Here is a 23225-nt window from a genome sequence, read left to right on the forward strand (position 1 = left end):
CAGTCTTTAGAATGGGGCTTTGTAAGTTAGTGCTATTGAAAATGAGTGGCCCTTGCTACAGTTGCCATTGTTATGTGATTTTTGTTTTTGTCTATTATTTCATGTATAAAACCATGTTTTTTAAGTAGTTGCAATAAATATAATTGTTTTTTCAGCTTAATGCATCTTTTAATACCAACCCTTTTTCACATGAAATACCCTGTTGAATCATCAAAATCAGCTTCTCCATTTAATCTTGCTGAGAAACCAAAGACTGTGCAGCTGCTTTTGGACTTCATGCTGGATGTCCTTCTGATGCCTTATGGGTAAGTTGAAGAAAGGAAAACAGCACAAAGCAATCTTGTTCACGCACTGCGTTTTACTGTGTGGAGTTAAGTGCTATTGTAAATGATTCAGCGTTCACTTGGAAGTGGATGAGTCTCAGATTTTTTGCTGTGGCCCTGACCTTCTGAACTCCAGCCCCACTGCCTATTGACCTTATAGGTGTGGTGTTGCTGTAGTGATTGCATACTCAACCTAAAATTGTCTTTCCCCTGTGAAAATAGTTTCTCTCCTTTACTTACTGTGACAATTCTGTGCTCAGCTGTGTAGGCATACAATTATGAATTGCCTCCAGCTTTTCTCTTTCTTGTAGTTACAATGGCAGCTCCACAATACATCCTCCTAGACGCGTCCTGGAACCATTCTTGCTCGCAGCCAGAAAAAGAGCCTAGTGTTGGCTCTTTTCCACTGTTGCCAGCAGCTTCTCACCAGCTACTTTTTTTTTAACATTCTCTACACTGCCATAGAGTTTCCTGATTTTTAAAGCACAGATCTCATTAGTTCTCGCCTTAAAATCCTTGGGCTGTTGTTTTTCAGTCATACATGCACTCTATGTGTCCTTGCCTTTTTGTTTTAAGAGAATACCATTCTCTCTGCTTAGACTGCTTCCCCCATCAAAAAAGGAAAAAAGGAAGACAGAAATACTGGAACAAACAGCCAAAATACCACTTTGGAAAAGCATTTCATAGTAACTTAGATGTCAGCTATGTGTATCACTAGTCACCCATATATTATATATGTATTGCAATCTTTTTTTCTTCTTTGCCAAGTGAGAGGAGGGGAGATAGAGAGACAGACTCCTGCAGGTGCCCCACTGGAATCTACCTGGCAACTCCCATCTTGAGCTGATGCTCTGCCCATCTGGGGCCAGCTCAAAACTGAGCTATTATTAGTGCCTGAGGCTCCATGTAGCTATCCTTAGCACCTGGGGCTGATGTGCTCAAACCAATAAAGTCCTGGCTGTGGGAGGAGAAGAGTGGAAGAGAGAGAGGGAGAGAAAGGAGAGTGGGAAGGTGGAGAAGCAGATGGTCATTTCTCCCATGTGCTCTGACCAGGAATTGAACCCAGGATATTCACACTCTGGGCCGATGCTCTACTACTGAGCCACCTGGCCAGGGCCATCATTATTTTTTTAATTGCATTCTTGACATATCCATTTTCCCTAATAGATTGGGTGCTCTGTGAAGCCAAGAGCTGTTTAATCTAGCTCTGGTCCCTGGAATAGTGCCCTGGGTGTGATCTGCTTCCAGCATAGTTATTTTCTAGGTTTTCCAGCTGCCAGAAATATTTTTCTAAAAGGCCGGCTTCATTATGTTTCTTTCCTGATTGAAATACAATACACACTATTAGTCTGGCATGTGGGGCTTTATCATCTGTCCCTCAATCTAGACACAAGATTTCATGCTGTAAGGTTTCTTTCCTCTTCTGTTTGCTCTCCTCCTACTCTAGTTTGGTGGCTTTATTTTCTGGACCTTCAGACACTTCCACTCACCTCTACCTGTTCAGTTCTGCTGCCTCTGTCATGTCATCTGATAACATGTCAAATGTTGTGACATGTGTTGTATTATTGTCTCCACTTGCTCCAGATGGCAGAGACTCAGTCTGACCCCTTCTGGTGTTCTGTCTTATGTTTAGGGTGATGTTTTGTATAGTCTTAGCTGTTCAGTTTAATCGGTTTATATACTGCCACCAGTCTTGCCAAAACTTAGAAATAAAATCTCCTTTTATACTTGTTAAATCAGGAGGCAGCCAGATTTGGCAGGTGATGATAGCTTTGGTAAGTAAACGTTGAAACCTAAATTTAACTTAGGCACATAATGTACCCAAGCCAGTGATTCCTCACATTATTCTTAGCAGTGAGAGTTTGCCTTGTTTGTGTGAAAATGAAGTGATTCCTTAACAGGTTTTTTTATAAAGAAAAATTTAGAAATATAAGTAATGTGGTATAATTTACTATGCCATCAGGCTGTTTTATTTTTATTATAACGGATATTTTATTTAAATATCCATATTTAAGATTTTTGTTTTAATATGATTTGCCAGCATATACTTTTAGAGTTTAAGGAATTTGAGTTAATGTTTATATAGAAATTTTCATTTTGTAGATGAGGAATACCAATTTGATTGGGTCAAAATGAATTTACCAGGAATTTTATTTTTAATCTATAGAAACTAAAAATGAAATAGGATAATCAGTTAAATAATTAAGAGCTGTGAAGGGCTTTGAATATAAAATGGGAAAAACTAATTCTTTTTTCCTCTTTGAGCCTTTTTGATTTTTTCATTTTATGTGCTGTGTGCTAAGTGGTTTAGTGGGTTTTGTAATACAAGAGGAAAAGAAGTTCAAGGGGGACTTGAAGGTGAATTGCAACATAACAGAATAGAAATAACTAAAAATATTCTCTGCTTTGAGTATAGAACAATAGTTTTCTTACCACCCCCACCCTCAGTCAACAAACATTTCTCTGTATTTGTCAACTAAAAACTCAAAATGCAGTAGGTCCACAGTGGGTCTTTGTGAACAAGAATTTATAGCTTGAGAGTGAACAAAATATTTATATTTATTGCTGGTAACTATTATAGTTCATTAAAAAGCAACTTGAGCAGATGTACTTTTATGGTTAATTTGCTGACTCTGTAGATACCTTAAAAAATTTTCTTTTTCTTTTCCAAGTGAGAGGAGGGGAGATAGAGAGACAGACTCCCACATGTGCCCTGACTGAGATCCACAGGGCAACCCCAGTCTGGGCGGATGCTCTGCCCATCTCAGGCCATCCTTGCAACTGAGCTATTTGTAGCTCCTGAGATGGAGGTGCTCCACTGGGCCATCCTCAGCGCCTGGGGCAGATGCGCTTGAACCAACCAAGCCATGGCTGCGGGAGAGGAAGAGAGAGAGAGAGAGAGAGAGAGAGAGAGATAAATGAGAGGGGGAGGGGTGGAGAAGCAGATGGTCATTTCTCCTATGTGCCCTGACCGGGAAATGACCCTGGAACATCTACATGCCAGGCCAGTGTTCTACCACTGAGCCAACTGGCCAGGGCCAAACTTTTTCTTATAATTAAATTTTACTTTTAAATATTTATTCTTCTTGAAAACTTCTGTGTGAAGAAAGTATATAATTTATTGCATTACATATGCATGTGTTTTAATAGAAAGGGGTTACATTTCTATTTCCTTTCCAGATATGTGTTAAATGAATCCCAGAGTCGCCAAAATTCATCTTCAGCACAGGGTTCTTCTTCAAACAGTGGTGGAAGTTCTGGAATACCACAGCCTCCCCCAGGAATGAGCTTTTATGCAGCCAAACGAGTTATTGGTGATAACCCATGGACACCTGAACAGTTGGAACAGGTATCACACACTGCTTATTCATAACGCAGCTTAACCCTATACACGCACCCCTGTGAAGTCCACAAAAGCATGGGTAACATGATTCCAGTGAATTCAGGCTCTCTCATGAAATATGTGTGATGGGGCAATTGATGTAATACGTTCTCTTCATCATGTCAGTTACTTGGTAAAGCCCCGGGGGAAGGGGAGAGTGGGAAATGCTCTTCAGTTTTTTTAATATTGCTTAAGTATTTCAAGTACAAAGAACAGCCCACTTATAAATTGAGTATATTTAATTTCTTTTATTTTATTTTTAATTATGAGTTTAATAATGATTTGGTTGCTTTGCTGCAGTTTAAATACAATTTGTCGTATGTTATTCAGCGTTTTTAGAGTTGTCCACTTTGGGTCAAGTGAGGAACTCATACTCACAAGTGACAGTATGATGGGGGAAAGCATGACTCCCTTTTGTAGTTCTTCCTGGGTATTTAAAAATTGGCATTAAGAATTTTATTCTGGATTTAAACAGGACACAGATGTTCTTTGAGCAGCTTTTTAAAAAGACTGGTGCTCTACAGAGAAGGTGCCTCCCTGTGTCTGTCACCAGGCACCTCAGGGAAGAACAGATGAGATCAGTGTGTAAATATTTTGGAATTCAAGCAACCTGGGTTAGTCTTCCAATCCTTCCTTTATCTCTCTGTGGCAGTCTAAATGATTTGATCCTTTTCTTTTTGGGTATGTATGTGACCACTGGTCACAAAAGTGTTCCAAGGAGAGGGGAAAAGGCAAATGGGACATTCTTACTATTTACAAATTGATGAAGTGATTTATTCAGCGAGGGTTATATTTGATTAGATTTACTTCTTTATGTTTTATAGATCTTCTTTATTTTTCTCCCTAAGCCATGATATACATAAGAAAGAAAGGTAAATAGTAACAGAAACTACTCTTTATTGAGTGTGAACTATGTGACAGGTCCTATGTTGATGAGTACTTTGAATTCATTATCTCATTTAATCCTCACAGTAACCCAATTAGATATAGAAATTACTTCTATTTTGTAAAAGGTTTTGAGGTTCACCATGGTCTCATTTCTAGTACTAGGCTTTGAATCTAGGTCTGTCTGAGGGCTAAAGCTGTGAGTGCTGGAGAACAAATTGTTAACTTTAAAATGTAATCTGATGTTGGTCATTATTTGCTCATTTCTACGGGTCTCTCTATGCTTTTTGACAATTTCATGATCTTGTGTTGAAATGAACAGTCTAGCTTTAAGGATGAAAGCTATTTTCCTTATTTTAAAATCTCTTTTGTTTTACATTTTCCTTCTAGATAAACAGCTTTTATTTTGATAAAGTTAATGATAATATAAAGATTGTGTTAGTCCAGAACATGATAAAGAGAAATTAAATATTACCTGGAATCCTGCCACCCTAGTTTGTCATTCATCTGTAGCCTCACTCGCATGTGCTCTGTCTCTCTTCCCCTCCTTCCTCCCTCTCCTCCCTCTTTCCTCTCCCTCCCTCCCTCCCCTCTCCCTCTCCCTCTCCCTTTCCCTTTCCCCTCTTGCCTCTCCCCTCTTCCCTCTACCTACCCTCTCCTACCCCTCTCTCTCTCCCTCCTCCCTCCTCCCTCTCCCTTTTCCCCTCTGTCCTCTCTCCCCTCTCCCCTTTCCCTTTTCTCTCCTCCCTCCTCCTTCTCCCCCCTCCCTCTCCCCATCCCCTGCCTCTCCCCTTTCCTTTCACACTCTGCCTCTGCCTTCTCCCCTCTCCCCTCTCCCCTCTCTCCTCTCCCCTCTCTCATTCCCCTCTCCCCTCTCCCCTCTCCCCTCTCCCATCCCCCTTTCCCTCTCCCCTCTCCCCTCTCCCCTCTTCCCTCTCCCCTCTCCCCTCTTCCCTCTCCCCTCTCCCCTCTCCCCTCTCCCCTCTCCCCTCTCCCCTCTCCCCTCTCCCCACCCCCCTTTACCTCTCCCCTCTCACCTCTCACCTCTCCCCTCTCCCCTCCCCTTCTCTCACTCTCCCCCGTTTGTGTGTACACTACAGTTTTACACAGTACATTTTTACATATCATGTAATGCATTATTTTTAGTTCACTGTTTTTATTTAACAATATATCAAGTTTTAAAAAATGTTATCTTTTTAAATATCTGTATACAATTTAATTATATGTAAACCACAGTCTCCTATTAATGGACATTACTATTGTTTTCAGTTTTCTTTGAACATGATTTTGTTTATATCTTTGTGTTCTTGACTTTCAAAACTGTCCTCTTTCATGGCTTAAGTTAATGTTTGAGTCTTTTCTGTTGTAGCACTTGTTGCAAGTAAGTTGTGTTGAACAGGAAGAGGGAAGGCAGGCATTTTTATGATGTTTGTATATCTTTTTAAATTGCATCCTTTGTCATTTAATAATTTTAAACTGTATCAATCCTAATTCATATACATAAGAACTATTATATAACTGATCCCTTAAGGTAAAGATAAAGATTTACTTTTCAAGTATATTTCTTTTAAATAGAGTTGTTTTTAGTGAAACTCATAGCTATTTTATATTGCATGAAGTTCTAAGCAGAATCTTTCTTTAGTCTGGGTTTCATTTTAGCCAGTTAATTACATTGAATGTTGTTTGATTAGAAATTCACTTGCACTGAAAAAAGTATATTACAAATTAGATTGTTTTCAGTATGTAAGTATTTTGAGGACAAGAATTGGTATTTTAACAATAGAGTGGAATTTCAAGGGATGTGAGTTTAGTTCCTTTTAAACTGTCATAATCATGAAGCACTTTATTTCTAACACGTCACCATTCTTACCTGGAGGCTCTAAATTTGGACTTGTTTTGTATTGTAAGTAGGAAGTCTGTTTATCAGAATTGTCTTGGAGTTTGAGAGTCTTGAGTTTGAATTCTGCCTTCATCACTTGCTAACTGTGTGTCTTAGTCTCTTAAGCTTTGCCTCACTTTCCTCATCTGAAAAGGGGGTAGAATAATAGCTCATAGATTGTGAGGATTAAATGAAATCATGACTATATATGGTTTAGTAGAGTTCCTGGCACATTGTAAGCCTAAGTAGGAGCTGCTACTCTTGTTACTGTTAATCCTTGGTTTATGGCCTTTCTGATATGTTAAACACTGTTTTTGGTTGGTGGTCTTTGTTTCTCTGATCACTGTTTCTCCTTCCCTTCATTTATATCCACAGTGCAAACTGGGTATAGTGAAATTCATAGAAGCAGAACAGGTGCCTGAACTTGAAGCTGTTCTGCACCTGGTGATTGCCTCTAGTGACACACGCCACAGCGTGGCGACAGCAGCGGACCTGGAACTGAAAAGCAAGCAGAGGTAAACTACACGCATCTCTTCTAAACTCTCAGAACTGAGAAGAGGCTGGGTTTCTAAGAACCTATTGAGCACATCTTTGTTCTTTTTGCATTCTATGTACTGAAACGTTCAGTTTATGTGATCATGAAATATGCCTAATTTGTGATAAGGACAGTTTGCTTAAGAGCAGAATTCTGTATAAGGCAAAGAAGAAAGGCTGTTTGGAGAAGCAATTTAAAACTGGACTGGGTTAGGAAATTACCATAAGAAGTAAGACCTTTGGCTATATAAATGAACTTAAAGAAAGAAAAATGTGAAAACCCTATTCTTTTTTTTTTGTATTTTTCTCAAGTGAGAAGCAGGGAGGCAGAGAGACAGACTCCCACATGTGCCCAACTGGGATCCACCCGGCATGCCCACTAGGGGGCGATGCTCTGCCCATATGGGGCGTTGCTTAGTTGCAACTAGAGTTATTCTAGCGCCTGAGGTGGAGACCACAGAGCCATCCTAAGTGCCTGGGCCAACTTGGCTCCAGTGGAGCCTTGGCTGCGGGAGGGGAGAGAGAGACAGAGAGGAAGGAGAGGGGGAGGGTGGAGAAGCAGATGGGCACTTCTCCTGTGTGCCCTGGCCTGGAATTGAACCCAGGACTTCCACACACTGGGCTGACGCTCTAGCACTGAGCCAGCTGGCCAGGGCTCCTTATTATTCATTTTTGATTTCCCTCTACCTCAGACCATTTGAGGATGCTTTTAACAAAAGGATATGTAGGTATTATGCTTAATACAGGGAAACTCAGATCCCATGAAAAGAGGTACTGAATAGATGTTAATTCACACAGGAAGAAATACAAATAATAAATAGGTTCATAGAAATATTCTGTATAAGAAATCAAATCGATGTAAAATAAAACAATAGTATACTGGTTTGTACCAATTGCTAGGTAAAATTGTGTAACAGTTGATAACTTCATGTAAGTTTCTATTGAAATCATTGTCTTTATTTTTTTATTTTTCTTCTTTTTAATTTGTTGGGGCGACACTGATTAACAAAATTACACGAGTTTCAGGTGCACAGTTCTAGGACACATCATCTGTGCACTGTACTGTGTGTTCGCCACCCCAAGTCTAACCTCTGTTCGTCACCATTTGTCCCCATGCCCTCCCTGCTGCAGGAACCACACTGTTGTCCGTGCCCTGGACTTTTCTCCCTTTTTCTCCTTTTGACAAGTACCATGTGATTTTAGTCATATGTGGAATGTAATGAACAAAAACTAACAAGCAGAGTAAGACGGACTGATAGAGCAGGCTGACAGCTATCGGGGTTGTAAGAAAGGATTGAGCAAAAATGAAAGTACTATTTTTATTTGTTGGTTTCCATTATATATTGAAATAAGTTTTAGAAAGCAGTTTGCAGTGAGTAATGAATCATAAAAATATTTATAATCTTTTTTATAAGTCTTCTGGGAATTTATTTAAAAGAAAGTGAAAACTACAATACATGGAACCTGTACAATACAAATGGGTGTAACAGAAAAAGGAATTTAACTTTATTGCATCTGGGAATTTTTTTAAAAGAAGAAAATGATTATATTAAGAAAAATGTTATAGAGTTGCTCATTATTCTTATTTCATATAATTGTAAAAAAATGATAAAAAATCAAATGTCCTCAAGAAGGAGATAGTTAAGTAAATTCACTGTGGGTATCTATATGGAATATTATATATCTGCCAAAATAATAGAGTAATATGTAAATTACCTCCAAGGAATGGCAATTAATAAAGCGGAATACAACCTATTATGTGTACTGATTGAAAAATAATGTGCAGAGATAGAAGAATAACATGAAAAATTGAAGATGTTGGAAAAAAAAATCAAATTATTGAGTAGTTCTTTTATGAATTTATTACTTAAAATTTTTTCCATTGATTTGAGAGAGAGAGAGAGAGAGGAATGGGGGAGGGCAGAGATAGAGAAGCATTAACTCATTGTTTCACTTAGTTGTTCCATTTAGTTGTGTACTCATTGATTGCTTCTCATTCCTGCCCTGACCAGGGGATCAAACCCGTGAACTCTGGCACTCTGAGTCAACGCTTTATCAACTGAGCCATGTGGCCAGGGCTCTTTACGAAATTTATTTTAATACTTAGTATAACATAAAAGGCATTTGAATGTGGATAAGGTAATAAAACTTTCTACAGGTTCCATGTATTGTAGTTTTCTCTTTCCTAAGAAACCAATACGAATAGATGTAATGTAACAGAAAAGGAAAATGAACTTCATTGCATCTACAGTTAGCTTGTTGAACTATCAAGTATGTGTGTGGTGCTGGTGGTTGGGAGTGGCTTCCCACTAAGGGCGTGTGAAGTGCAGCCTGGAGGAGTGTGTTTGTCACGGAATTAATTCTGGTCATGCCTCTTGCTGATTCTCTGAATTTGGAAGGTTCACTTAACCTTGCCAGGCCTTGGACTGTGTAAAATAAGAAAGTTGAACTAGAATGTACTTAACATTTCCCTCGAGTCTAAAATTTCTTCATGCTGCTTATAATGCATCTTCCTGGTATCCCTTTCAGGGACTTTATTTGGTTTTGAAGTATCAAAATACTTTCCTTTAGAACTTCTTATTGTGTTTGAACTGGCTCAATTCTTTACATTGTATAATGGAATGGATTGTTGAAAATACAGATGTGGCACTTAAGTATTAGTCTTGGTTTTGTATTAAGTGTGCATATTTCCATATAGTAATATAACATTGTTAAGAGGTAAAAGTACATCGAGAACAATATGTAGATATTATCCCATTCTGTTAAAGGAGAGTTCCAAGGTATCTCAAGTGATACATCTGTTGTTTTTTTTTTTTAGATCTATCTACATGCCATAGCCATTCACCTATTTTACATGCATAGGAAAGAGTTCTAGAAAAAGGTATACAGCAAAGTTTGTGGTTTCTGAGAAGGAATAGAGAGGGATATAAAAGGAATTTTATTTTCTGTGTTGTTTCTGAATTTTTACAACAAACATGTAATCAGAAAACTAAACCTAGAAAGATGAGTAGAAGAAATGGTGAAAATTATCCCTAATCATTAACCACTATTAAATTTTTATTTTGTTTTACTATAGTGTTTTGTCATACATCTCTAATCCTGCAATATTTGTAGAAGGGAAACAGTGGTGGAGCTTGAGGATTAGTTAATAGCAGTAGCTGAGGAAAGATGTAGGTGAATAATAACTAAGCTATAATTGTAGAATGACTTCAAAGATACTGGAATTGTGAATATCTAAGGAAAAGAGCTATTGACAAGCTTTGAAAGAAGAGATGGATTAGAAAAACAGTCAAAGCAGCAGGATAATTTGTGTCTGCACAAACAAAGCATATCTTGAAAGCAGAACCGATGTCAAAAGGCAGAGAGAAGATAGTGGTTAAATCTTGCCAATCAAGTGAAATGCAGGATTGCATTATTGGCTAGATTTACAAAATGACTAGGTGGGAGCTACTGCAGAGGTGGGTGCCAGTTGTCAATCATGTGATGTTCTAATTCACCTTATTGTGGGGCCCACATAGGGATTTATCTTAGTGACTAATGGCAGCAAGACTGCTCTGTAGAATGAGGTGATAAAACTGCAAGTGTGTGCTGGTAGATAAGGAAGAGGGATGCTGGGAATTACAGTGACACATATTAGAGAAATGCGATGGGCTTGAGAGCTTGAGAGCTTCCTAGGCTTGTGACTTTAAAGGGTGAAATTTTTTTGTCACCCTCCTTATTATTCAGTTTTGAATTTCCAAGTGAGTGATTTTGCAAGTGGTTAAACAGAAGATTCATGTCCCAGGGCTCTTCGCACAAGTGCAGTATGGCTATGCTCTGTTGTACATAATTGGGCCTTTGGATACAATGACTATTTAATCAAAGTGGGATAAATGACTTTTGTTTCTCTCTTTAAAAATTAACTGATGGAGGTTAATTCCTTTCCTTGTCTTATAGTATCAGTTGCCCATTTGATTTGTGTGCTTTTATTAACTTTTTTTTTTGTAACAAATATTGGGGCTATGAATTTTTGAAATCATTGAGGTGGGAGAAGAAAATACTAATGTTCAGTTGTGTTGAAACCTTCTGTAGCTTGATTGACTGGAATAATCCTGCCATCATTAATAAGATGTACAAGGTGTACCTTGGAGATATACCACTGAAGACAAAAGAGGTAGGTTGTTTTTGTTTATTCTTATGTCATCATAAAAAGTACTTTGTTTTATGAGCTCTATATAGTTGAATTTTATTTTATTTTATTTTAATTTTTATTTTTTGCCGCAGAGACAGAGAGTCAGATAGGGACAGACAGACAGGAAGGGAGAGAGATGAGAAGTATCAGTTCTTCCTTGCAGCTCCTTAGTTGTTCATTGATTGCTTTCTCATACATGCCTTGACCATGGGCCTTCAGCAGACTGAGTAACCCCTTGCTCAAGCCAGCAACCTTGGGTCCAAGCTGGTGAGCCTTGCTTAAACCAGATGAGCCTGCGCTCAAGCTGGCAACCTCGGGGTCTCGAACCTGGGTCCTCTGCATCCCAGTCTTATGCTCTGTTCACTGCGCCACCTCCTGGTCAGGCTGAAATTTATTTATTTATTTATTTTGATTTAAGTTGACCCTATGCTGTAGGAAATAATAGTTTTAAGCCATGCTAGTCTAGATAGATTAAAATTTCCTGGTAATTTAGTTTAGCTGACCTGGTGTTTTCAGTTCAGATATGTAATGATGATTGTCTGGATTAGGGGTCAACAACACTTTTTCTGTGACTGTTTTTAGGCTTTGCTGGGGACCAGTAAAACTTTGGGGATACTGAAATTTTGGTTTCATGTAGTTTTTATTGTATTATGAAATACTGTTATTTTGATTTTTAAAAAATCATTTGAAAATGTAAAACCTATTAACTCACAAGTTTTACTAGGACAGATGTTAGGCCAGATGTAGCAGTGGGATGTATTTTGTTGACCCTTGGTCTAGAACCTAGAGCAATAGGTAGGTTCTTCTGAAGCCTTGAAGTAAAATGTTGGCTTAATAACATGTTACATTTATTTCACCATGTTAAAAACTGTTCCAAGTCTAAACCCCAAACATACAAGGATGATTTATTTGCTTGGTTTTAAACCATAATGAGTTTTCCTGATCACCATAGCTCTAGCAAGATTAAATTGAGTGTGATATAGCAGAAATTGATTGTGATGTAGCTCTCTGACCCCATTTATTATGGCCGCCCATAATAAATGTGTGTGGAGGAGTGACTTAGCCAGTCACAGAACTTCTCTGGGTCTCCTGGTTTTTGTAAAACATGAAGGGGTTGGATTAGAGCAGTGGTTTTCAGAGTGTGGTTCATGGGCCCTTACTGGGTCACAGAGAGACATTTAAGGGTCTATGACGGCAAGCGGTTATTTGCTTTTTAAAAAATTTTACTGCATTGATATTTGAACTGATGGTGTAAAAGCAATGGCAGGTTTAACTTCCAGGGTCTTAGCATAAATCAAAGCTGAGTCACTAAATAATATTAGCAGTCATTATATTGTTCACTGTCAGCATTTGTGGTAAAAACATAGAAAAAAAGAGAATAAAACCCAGCTTACTTAAGAATATTCTTGATGAAAGTATAAATATTTTAGCTGAAGAGTAGACAGGAAAATTGTGGGTATTGAGGCATATACTTGGCAGATACTTCTCTAAAATGAAAAAAAATGAAGCTTCTAGAAAATCAACATGATTTATTGGCAGTGGTAAAAGTTGAGCTTTCAAGAAAAAACTGCAGGGCCCTGGCCGGTTGGTTCAGTGGTAGAGCGTCAGCCCGGTGTGTGGAAGTTCTGGGTTCAATTCTCAGCCGGGGCACACAGGAGAAGTGCCCATCTTCTTCTCCACTCTTCCCCCTCTCATTCCTCTCTATCTCTCTCTTCCTCTTCCGCAGCCAGGGCTCCATTGGAGCAAAGTTGGCTCAGGCCCTGAGGACGGCTCCATGGCCTCCACCTCACGCACTAGAATGACTCCAGTTGCAATGGAGCAATGCCCCAGATGGGCAGAGCATCACTCCCTGGTCGGCTTGCTGGGTGGATCCTGGTCGGGCGCATGTGGGAGTCTGTCTCTCTGCCTCCCTGCTTCTCACTTCAGAAACACACACACACACACACACACCCCAAAACCCATGCAATTTTGGAAAACGTGTATTCATTAGAATGAGCTTGACAGCTTGTCAGTATTTCCTGACTTTTCTGATGAGATTAGTGGTGTCTTTTTCTTTTTTGGATATTTTATTATGAAATACACACTTAAACTCAGTGAATCAGCATTTCCTAAATGACCATTACTGTTACAGACACATACAAGATGTTTAGATAGACCAGTGGGATTTAGTATGCAAAAGTTCCATGATTTCAAATCCAAATGATTGTCTATCAAGTGTTGGTATAGTATCAAAGAGTATCTTCAGTTACCTGAAAAGGCTAAATTATCCCCACTTTCCATTCATGTATCTGTGTGAAACGTTTTTTAAAAAAATGTTTTACCTTAACATACCACAACAGTTGAATGCAGAAGAGGATAAAAGAATCCAGCCCTCTTCCATTGAGGCAGACAATGAAGAGATTTACAGAAAATGTTCGATAATGCCACCTTCAGTAGTTTTTTTGTTTTGGAAAATATAGTTTAAAAAAAATATTTATGAAAATAAGTAATGGCTTATTTGTTATTAATATTACTTTTAAGTGAATAAGTACTTAAAAATTCCCCAGTTTTAACTTTAGTAAATATTGATAGGTATTCAATATCAACAAAAGCTTTTTGTAGTCTTTAGTAATTTTTAAGAGTGTAAAAGGGATCGTGAAACAAGTGTGAGAGCCCACTGATTTATATGCATTCTCATGACTTTTTCAGTTCACAATAATTTTGAAATGTTATAATCCAAAATATTTTCGACAGGGAGCAGTACTGAAGCCAGAGCTGAAACGAGACCCCGTCAGTACGAGAGTCAAGTTAAAGATTGTTCCCCATCTTCTTCGTTCTAGACAAGCTGCGGAAACATTTCCTGCTAACATTCAGGTAATTCCTTCTTTCCAGAGAAAGATGGCCTGTTTACAACTTTTATCTCTGTTTAAGGAAGAGCTGCATTAATGGATATTTAGGAGGTAGGTTGACGTATATAACAAGATTAATGAGATTTTGTATTTTTTCTGTCTCAAGTTTAGCTGCAGAAATGATTAAAAATTTTTTAGCATATATGCTATATGAAGTTACCATTAACCCTAAATGTACAGTGATTATCTCGTCAAACTAGTGTTTTTCTGAGTGTTTGGCTTTTCTCCAAAATTGGTTCCACCAGAACTTGGTTACTTAAGTGGAAAAGTGAGTCATCCTTAACTGAAACCTCACGTGAAGGTGAGCCAAATCCTCCGGATTCTGGCTTCTTCGTGTCTCCTCTCCTTACACCTAATGCTGATATTAACGGAGACTGTCACTTTTGGTTTGGGTTTTGAACCAGGGACCTCGGTGTCCTCGGTCGACTCCGCTCCACCACCACCAGTCAGGCATATCTGTCACTTATTATGACTCTAAAATAGATCCTAAAGTTTTTCACATTCAAAGACACTAAGACCTTTGTCCATCACCCATAAACATTCTTTTTTAATATTCCCATTTCTAAAGATGGCATTACTGTTCTCCTACATCATTGGCCCAACTCTTTTCTTGATTACCTGTCACAGAATCCTCTCAAGGTAGCTTTTCTTACCAGACACCACTAGCTTGTTAACTAGGCTCATGTTACCTCACTTCGATTTTGAACACATAAAAGCATCTAGCACAATTCACATATAATGTGTATACCTTGAATTTTTTTCTATAAAACTTTAGTGTTCTAATTAATTCTTTGCCTCTGTTATCTGACTATATTATTCTATATAATATAGCATTATCATATTAATTTTCCAAATAAAGTCTTCCAAATAATGTAGTACTTGATTATATATTGTTGTGTTAGTTTTAATGTATATACTTCACCACTTAACAAGGTTGAGTGCCTTGATAGCAATGCTTGTCTTTTTGTATCTCACAGCACCTTGTGTAGTGGTAGTGTCGTTTGTACAGCAGATACTCAACACTACAATCACATGTTGTTAAATGAAATCAGAATACTGTTAGTAGTTTTAGGAAACAGTATGGAGGTTTGTTTTATTTAAGTGTAAGACTATTTTTCTCATAAAATGTAGTACTTTGAGAAGGTTAGATTTCCTTGATGTTGTTTAATATTTGAACCCTTTGGATGCTCCACAGGCCTCATCTGCTTGGTGATATTGTTGCCATCTAGGTGTGACTGCATAATACCCCGACTGCATGCTTTAGAATGCTTTAATTATGATATTTTCCATGAAGCTTTTTAAAAATTACTTGTTCTGAATGACTATATAATTAAGAAAGCTAATTTTCCCCAAATGATCTTATCTGCTAGTGTCCTCTGTGTGACATGGAGTGGCAGGATGGTGGCCTATTGCAGTATGTGCTCTGTGTGACTTCCTAGTGATAGACTCCAAGTTTTGCCAACTTGTGAGATCAGCCACCATGTTTGTCATTCTACAGACTGTTGATGGAGCTACTGGTTGGCTTCCTAAGTTTGCCAGCTAAATTGTGTGTGTGTGTTAAAAAGAAGTGCATTAATTTTGAAGAACAAGGTATATATAGTATAAGGGATGTGCTGTTGGATCCTAATACTTGAGAATAGTCAATTATTAATATTAGTTGGTGTTCTTGACCACTAGTTTCTTTCTCATAGGTGGTGTATGATGGACTTTTTGGTACAAATACAAATTCAAAATTAAGAACATTATCCCTGCAATTTGTCCATCACATTTGTATAACGTAAGTTTTCCGAACTATTTGATTATAAAGTTTTTAAGCTGTTGGGAGTGTTCAAATGATTCAAGTACAGCTTATCTAGAAAGAAATCATGTTTGTTCATCTTAAAAATATTTTGATTTTGATGATTAGTTTATTTCAGTTGTCTCTATTTTAATTATGTGAAAAGATACGTAATTATGCGATTCTTACCTTGCTTTGTGTATGTGTGCTATTTTTTTAAGTTGCCCAGAAATCAAGATTAAGCCATTAGGTCCAATGCTTTTGAATGGCCTCACCAAGTTAATCAATGAATACAAAGAAGTAAGTGACTTGTCTCAAATTTTGTTAACATTTTATATTTTTAAAGTATTTTCTGTTATAAAATTTTTCTGGTTTATATGTTGGTTTAGTTACAGTTTAATATTGTTCCATCATTTAACATTTATACCTGAAGTAGTGCAGATTGCAGAAATTGCTGGCATCTTTGCCTTTTCTTTTGGAAATAAGTATTAAAAACTGATAGGAATCTTGAGGGGACTTATCACTTTAATATTTAAAAAACAAGTATATTTTTTCTACTTTTAGGCATTGTGTAAAAATGAAGTGAAAAAAATTAAATTTTATTTTATGATTTATTTTTATATGGGTCTATTTGGATTCGCTTATATTGAGAAGCAGTGTTAATTCTTAGGGTCTGAGATTTTACTGATTCAGAATTTCATCAAAACATGCATTCAGTAAATTTTTGATTCCTTAAGCTCAGCTGAGTGAGGCTTCTTTGTTGTAGTGTTTCCAGCCCTGTTGTTTGTCCATGCTGTATCATTCTTACCATCACCAGTATTGCAGGGGAATTTGCTCAGCAAAGGAAGATTTCAGAAACTAATTAGTTAGCAGTATTTTCCTAAGTCTTAGCTAAACATGAATGCATGTTTGGAATAGGATAATGATTAAGATTTTGCCACTTGGAGTTAGAATTGAGTTTGAATCCTAGTTTTGTTCTTTGGCGAGTTACTTAAATTCTTGGACCTTTGTTTTTAGAAAAATGGAAATAATCATACCATCTAGTTGGATTATTGTGAGCGTTAACTGAGGTACATACAAATTATTGAACAGGATGAAGGCACATTAGTAGATGCTATTGTTAATTAAAGTGCGCTCATTTGTTGTGCCTGATGCGTTGAGGGCAGTGTTAGGCCTGGCTCTCAGATATTCTATTGAATAGTGCTTGTGTGGTTTTTAAGGCCTAGGCACCAGCTTATTTTTATGGCATAGTCAGATGTTTTGGATGGTTGATGGAAGTAAAAATGCTTTGGGGCTTTTCGGGGGAATTTGTATATTTAAAAATAGGTGAAAGAGGCCAGATAAACCACAGGGCTCTAACTCCTTACCTGCAGATGCCAGCTGCGTGTCTTCCCAGTGATGAATCCATAAAGTTAAATCCACTAGAGTGGCCATGTAGGTGTGGGAGAGTGACTCCGATGTTAAATGTAAAACTTCAACTCACAGAAATGTTATTTTGTTTTTAGTAGTCACTCATACAATGGTTTACGTAAAATTAATTTGAAGAGGCAACCTCACTAACTCACTTGATGACTGATCCCTTTAATTTTTTTATGGTGGAAGATATGAGAAGTACAGATTTTAAAAGGAATTGCTCACAGCAATTTTGGGTGAAAAAGGGAGGATCTTAGCTTGTTATATGAATAGTGAATTGTCTAAGAAGTTAATAAGCTGTTTTTCTAGTGTGTTAAAGATGAATTTTGGTGTTTGCAGGTTACATAGTGTTGAAGATGTTCTGAATTTAACACCAGCTTAGAGAGCCTTTCCATATATGATCACTGCATTTTCCTTTTGTAGTGAGTTGGGATAAAAGGTTTTGTTTTCCATTTGAGTAGTGTGATGAATTCTGGGCTTGGACTTCGTTTGTTTTGTTCAGATCCTAAGATCATGCAGTTAGGCAGAGTGAGACCAGGTTTACCAAGGAGTAAAATAATGCGTATAATTGCAGCAAAAGGTTTTGCCGTTTACTGTGTTTTTTTTTTGTTTTGTCTGTTTTTCGTTCTTTTTTTTTTCTTCCTAATTTCAAGGACCCTAAGCTACTGTCAATGGCATATTCAGCTGTTGGAAAACTCTCCAGGTGAGTAAACTCTTTTTCAGTGAGAGATACCTTGTTGGTAAACCAAGAGAAATTATGTGGCATTAATAATAGATGGAGAATAAGTTTGTTGTGATTCTGAAAGGAAATATATTTAATGGCCATAAGTTGTTCAGAAATGTCTTCATTGTAGCAGGAAAATGATGTGAGAAATTTTAATTTACATTTGAAGATATGTTACCATATTAAATGGTAATCTTGAAATGAGGTTTTGAACTAGATTGTATCATAAGGGGTTACATTTTCCTGTATCCTAGAGACACTTGATTGATGTTAAGTGTTCTTGTTGCTAGTCTCTGTAATCCCCATCATCAGGCTTTGCTAGTGATTCTCTTCTCTGATAGGGTTATATTGATTCTGAGTGGCTCTGTTTCCAAACATGATTTTTTGTCTTCTGCTTAGTATGACTTCCCCTGTCTAGTTCCTCCTGGTTTCCTCTTCCTGCACTGCACTTCCAGGCAGGGGGATAGAGGTGCAGCATCCTCATTGGCACCAGGTGCTGCTTTTAGCCCCCGTGCAGGTCCTGTTTCGGCCCGTGTAGAACAGAGCTTGCTCTTTTTTCTGTTGCAGGGAAAGGAGCTTCAGGGCTCAGAAAAAAAGCCACCCGAGTTCAACTGATACAGCCAGGGTTGTCAGCAGACCTTCCTTGTCTGCTGGCAAGAAGTAGTGAAGCCCTTGATCACAGTAGCCTTTACTTTAAATAGCAGTTTGGTCTTAATTACCTATTTTCTTTATATTAAAATCAGAAATGTTAACTGAATGCATGGAATTATAACAAAGGAAATATATAGATAATGTGTATATTATTAAGGGTTACTTGGATTAGACAGCTGAGGGATTAAATATTTACCTATAAGAATGTTTGGCTCTCTGGGTGGATGGACCTACGTAACATGGTGTTCAGAGATAAAATTGCAAGTTCAGGAAAATTTGTGTTTGATTTTGTTGTTTTTTTTTCATCTCACAGAAATTCGCAGTAGTAACGATGGTCTTGTATTCTCTTGCAGTCGAATGCCCCATTTATTCACTAAGGACATAGCTCTTGTGCAGCAGCTCTTCGAAGCTCTATGTAAGGTAGGGAAACATCTGGCAGATATGCTTTCTGTTTGGATGCTCGCCTGGAAACCCAGCGGGGAGGGAAACACTCTCTGTTATCTTTATAGGAGGAGCCTGAGACTCGACTTGCTATTCAAGAAGCATTATCTATGATGGTTGGAGCTTATAGCACTTTGGAAGGAGCACAGCGAACTCTTATGGAGGCACTTGTAGCTTCATATTTGATAAAGGTGGGTCCACCTGTGTGAACTCTAATGACTGGTAGTATATGCAGTTTACGTTTTTAGAAGCAAACTTTAACTTGTGTTATTTTCTTTAATTATTTTGATAATTAAGAGGCATATTTTCTCTCGATTGGACTGTGATTTAATTCTTTGTGATGGAAATCTGATTTTAGGGGAGAAGAGGGAGTGATTGTCACAGGAGCTCTATGTTTAAAACCTTCCACTGTAGGAAAGCTGTTCCTAATGTCATGTTCTCCAGGTTGCAAGTATGTTGTCTTAACTGGCAGCTGTGCACTACAGCCCACTGGGGTCGAGTTCTCTAGGTGACATGGGGTAGCTGAGAGAAGGAAAGACAAAGCTTATATATCACAATAAGGCGATAGGAAGTAAGCCAGTACTGGCGCAGTATCATCTTCTTTCTGGTCCTCTCTGAGTTCCATGGGCATTTATAGGAGAGTTTTGAATATCTGTAGGTATATACACATATACTCACATATGTAAACATACTGTACAATGTACTTTTATTCTATTATTATTATTTTTTCTTCTTTCTTTTTCTGAAGCTGGAAACGGGGAGAGACAGTCAGACAGACTCCCGTATGTGCCCGACCGGGATCCACCCAGCACGCCCACCAGGGGCGAAGCTCTGCCCACCAGGGGGTGATGCTCTGCCCCTCCGGGGCGTCGCTCTGCCACGACCAGAGCCACTCTAGCGCCTGGGACAGAGGCCAAGGAGCCATCCCCAGCGCCCGGGCCATCTTTGCTCCAATGGAGCCTTGGCTGCGGGAGGGGAAGAGAGAGACAGAGAGGAAGGGGGGGGGTGGAGAAGCAAATGGGTGCTTCTCCTATGTGCCCTGGCCGGGAATCGAACCTGGGTCCCCCGCACGCCAGGCCGACGCTCTACCACTGAGCCAACCGGCCAGGGCCTTGGCTGACATATTTAATATATCATATTGAGAGGATTATTATTAAAGATTCACAAAGTTATCTGGTTTCTGTTGAACTATGACAGGATAATTACGTACACTCATAAAGCTTTATATAGAGAGTCTCATTGTCAAATGCTCTTGGTGTATATGGTTCATGGTCGTATATCATGGACAAAGAAGTATAGGCTTCTTTGGAAGGTCAGAATACTTAAATGTTTTTCTAAATAGCTGTACAAGGAAGTGTGATGCTTGTATAACACAGGTGGGTGCTGCTTGTATTTGTGCAACCAAGCCAGAGGCAGTTTACTTTCTTAGTGTTTATGTTTAATGCAACCAGACCCTAGGCTACATAATTGAGGGCTAAAGAGCAGGAGTAACTGAATGAATGGGATGGTAGGTATTTCTTAGTCTCTCTCCTCTCACTTGTGTTGTGACTGGAGGAATGACCTAGGGGAGGTACGTGAAAATAAAGCTTCAGCATCAATAGGTCATACAACTGCTTTCTGGATTGAATTTTGTATTCATGGATTATTAATCTATTTAAGTTGATTGACTATTATTTATGTAGTTGCAACTTTGCTTTGGAGTCAGTTTTAACTTTAGAGCTAACCTGAAAAAGCTCGAGATATTTTGCTTCAAATTTGTAAGGATTCCAAGTCAGCTCTGTTTGTGTTCCCTACAAAATATCCGACTTGCACCCTTGCGGACTCTTTTAGAGTTGAGGAAGCAGAGGCGGAGGTCAGAAGCTGTCACGTGACCTAGTCCCGGGGTGGGCTAGGGATATGCATGCCCAGAGAGGTTCTCCCACTGCAGTCTGTGCAGGTTGTCCTGCTGTACTGGGAAGGTCCGCTTAGGTCCTAAAGGTACAGAGGCTTTTAAACAACATTGCTAAGATTTTAGATAACTGCTTTTTTAAAATTTAGACATTTTTATTGAAATAGCAACTTACATTTTGATTGTTTACAATTAAGATGACTTATCTTGACTGGAATGAGAGGTTGGTAATTTTTTTTAATCTGTGTTTTTGTGTGTGTGTGTGTGTTTATGTGTCCAAAAGCCTGAGGTTCAAGTTCGACAAGTGGCTGTGAAATTTGCCAGCACAGTGTTTCCCTCAGATCATATACCTTCCAGATACCTGCTCTTACTAGCTGCAGGAGATCCGTAAGTTTTAAAGGTGTTAATTTGAATTCGGGTTCATTTTAAAGTTATTTGAAAATTGCTAAAATTATGTTGTTTGCAGTGTTGGTCTGTGGAATTTAGAAGCAATTTATTAGAGTTCAGAGTATGGCCCTTAGTATGATATAAAACTGTATCATAGGCCTGTCTTGTTTTTTACCTGTGGATAAAATTCAGAGATACAAGCCACATGACTTCAAAGCTCATGAAATTTCCAGAAAGAAGTAATTTCTTATAGTGTATCTTATGACTGTTTAGCTAGACAAGCATATATTTAAGATATTTTCTCAGAACCCCAGCTGCCAAGTAAGATTGTTGTTCTTAGTATTAAAATGATCGTTCTGCAATTGGTGAAATTTATTTTTTGTTCTTATTTGTCTGAAAGACGGGAAGAAGTTCATGGAGAAGCACAACGAGTATTAAGGTGTCTTCCTGGTAAAAACAGAAAAGACAATGCTTCTAAGCAGATGCCTTCTTTCCCAGAAATGGTGTATTATATCCAAGAAAAGGTATGGCATTCAACCTCAGATAATTAGTTTGAGTTATGTAATGGATGATGAAAAGAAACATACATCTTTTAGGTGACACACTTAAAATGTTATCACTAAGGGATGAATAGTAGTCTAGTTTCTAACAATGTCAATATTCACAATAAGAAGAAGGTACAAAATGAGGAGAAAAATATAATTCTCAAATGTAATTCATCTTTTTCCAAATCTGAATTGCTTATAGTTCCTTATATGTTCTTCAACACTTTGGCTGTATTTGAAAATTTTCCCCTTGGTATGACATGCTTAAAAATACATCTTCTTTTTTTTACTTTTAGTGACATTATTTAAGATGTCATAAGTTTAAGAATGATGCAGGGAGCAGTTCAGATTTTTTCCATTATGAACATAAGAGAACACATCTGCTTTTGCAAGTCTCTTGTTTTTGCATTGTCCTCTGCTGATAGATCAGAGAGCATGGGCAGTCCTGACTGCCAGCCCTGATCCTGTTCTACTTTTTACATCAGTGTTTCTTTGAGTGTGCTGGGGGGGGTGGTCTAGCATACTCCACCTCTACTGGTGGTCCTGGCTTTTTGCTCAGATAGACATCTTAAGGGAGTGGAGGTCCAGTACTAAGTAGCTGTGATTCTCTTCTCCATAGTACAGTCACATTTGTGATCAGAATATGCTCTTGGGCTCACATTTTGCTCCTGCCTCCATATTAATAAAAAGATCTGGCATGCAGTGCCCTGCAGTGGCTGTGTCAATAGATGCCTAGACTAGGTTTATTCTTTTTAAACAAGCCAGTGAAAACACAAGGAAGAAAATGCAACACACCTATTATTTTTTGTTTTTTTGTTTCTTTTTTTTTTTTTGCTAGAGGGGTACAGATAGACAGGGACAGACAGACAGACAGGAAGGGAGAGAGATGAGAAGCATCAACTCATAGTTGTGGCACCTTAGTTGTTCATTGATTGCTTTCTCATATGTGCCCTGACTGGGGGGCTCCAGCAGAGCAAGCAACCCCTTGCTCAAGCCAGCGACCTTGGGCTCAAGCCAGTGACCATGGAGTCATGCCTATGATCCCATGTTCAAGCTGGTGAACCTGTGCTCAAGCCAGTGGTTTTGGGCTCAAGCCAGTGACTTTGGGCTCACGTCAGTGACCTTGGGCTCCAGTCAGCGACCGTGGGGTCATGTCTATGATCCCATGTTCAAGCCAGTAACCTTGTGCTCGAGCTGGTAAGCCCATGTTCAAGCTAGCAACCTTGGGGTTTTGAATCTGGGCCCTCAGTGTCCCAGGCTGACGCTCTATCAACTGCTCTACCTCCTAATCAGGCTCATTTAGGGTTTGATGGATATGAACAATCAGCATGATTAAT

At 38.4% G+C, this 23225-nt stretch overlaps 1 protein-coding gene across 5 annotated transcripts in view; it reads left to right on the plus strand.

The window, feature by feature from the left end:
* ECPAS (Ecm29 proteasome adaptor and scaffold) overlaps positions 1 to 23225 on the plus strand; it is a 123498-nt gene that overhangs the window by 47049 nt on the left and 53224 nt on the right. For all 5 annotated transcript variants that reach the window (XM_066256533.1, XM_066256531.1, XM_066256532.1 and 2 more), the window contains 12 exons: positions 156 to 305; positions 3504 to 3672; positions 6845 to 6984; positions 11075 to 11156; positions 13908 to 14027; positions 15754 to 15839; positions 16061 to 16139; positions 17906 to 17955; positions 18981 to 19047; positions 19137 to 19259; positions 21240 to 21343; positions 21744 to 21867. In XM_066256533.1, the coding sequence (XP_066112630.1) occupies positions 156 to 305; positions 3504 to 3672; positions 6845 to 6984; positions 11075 to 11156; positions 13908 to 14027; positions 15754 to 15839; positions 16061 to 16139; positions 17906 to 17955; positions 18981 to 19047; positions 19137 to 19259; positions 21240 to 21343; positions 21744 to 21867 (1294 nt within the window). The remainder of the gene's footprint in view (positions 1 to 155; positions 306 to 3503; positions 3673 to 6844; positions 6985 to 11074; positions 11157 to 13907; positions 14028 to 15753; positions 15840 to 16060; positions 16140 to 17905; positions 17956 to 18980; positions 19048 to 19136; positions 19260 to 21239; positions 21344 to 21743; positions 21868 to 23225) is intronic.

This window comes from Saccopteryx bilineata, chromosome 2 (genome assembly GCF_036850765.1).
Source record: "Saccopteryx bilineata isolate mSacBil1 chromosome 2, mSacBil1_pri_phased_curated, whole genome shotgun sequence".
In the NCBI taxonomy this organism is placed as follows: domain Eukaryota; kingdom Metazoa; phylum Chordata; class Mammalia; order Chiroptera; family Emballonuridae; genus Saccopteryx; species Saccopteryx bilineata.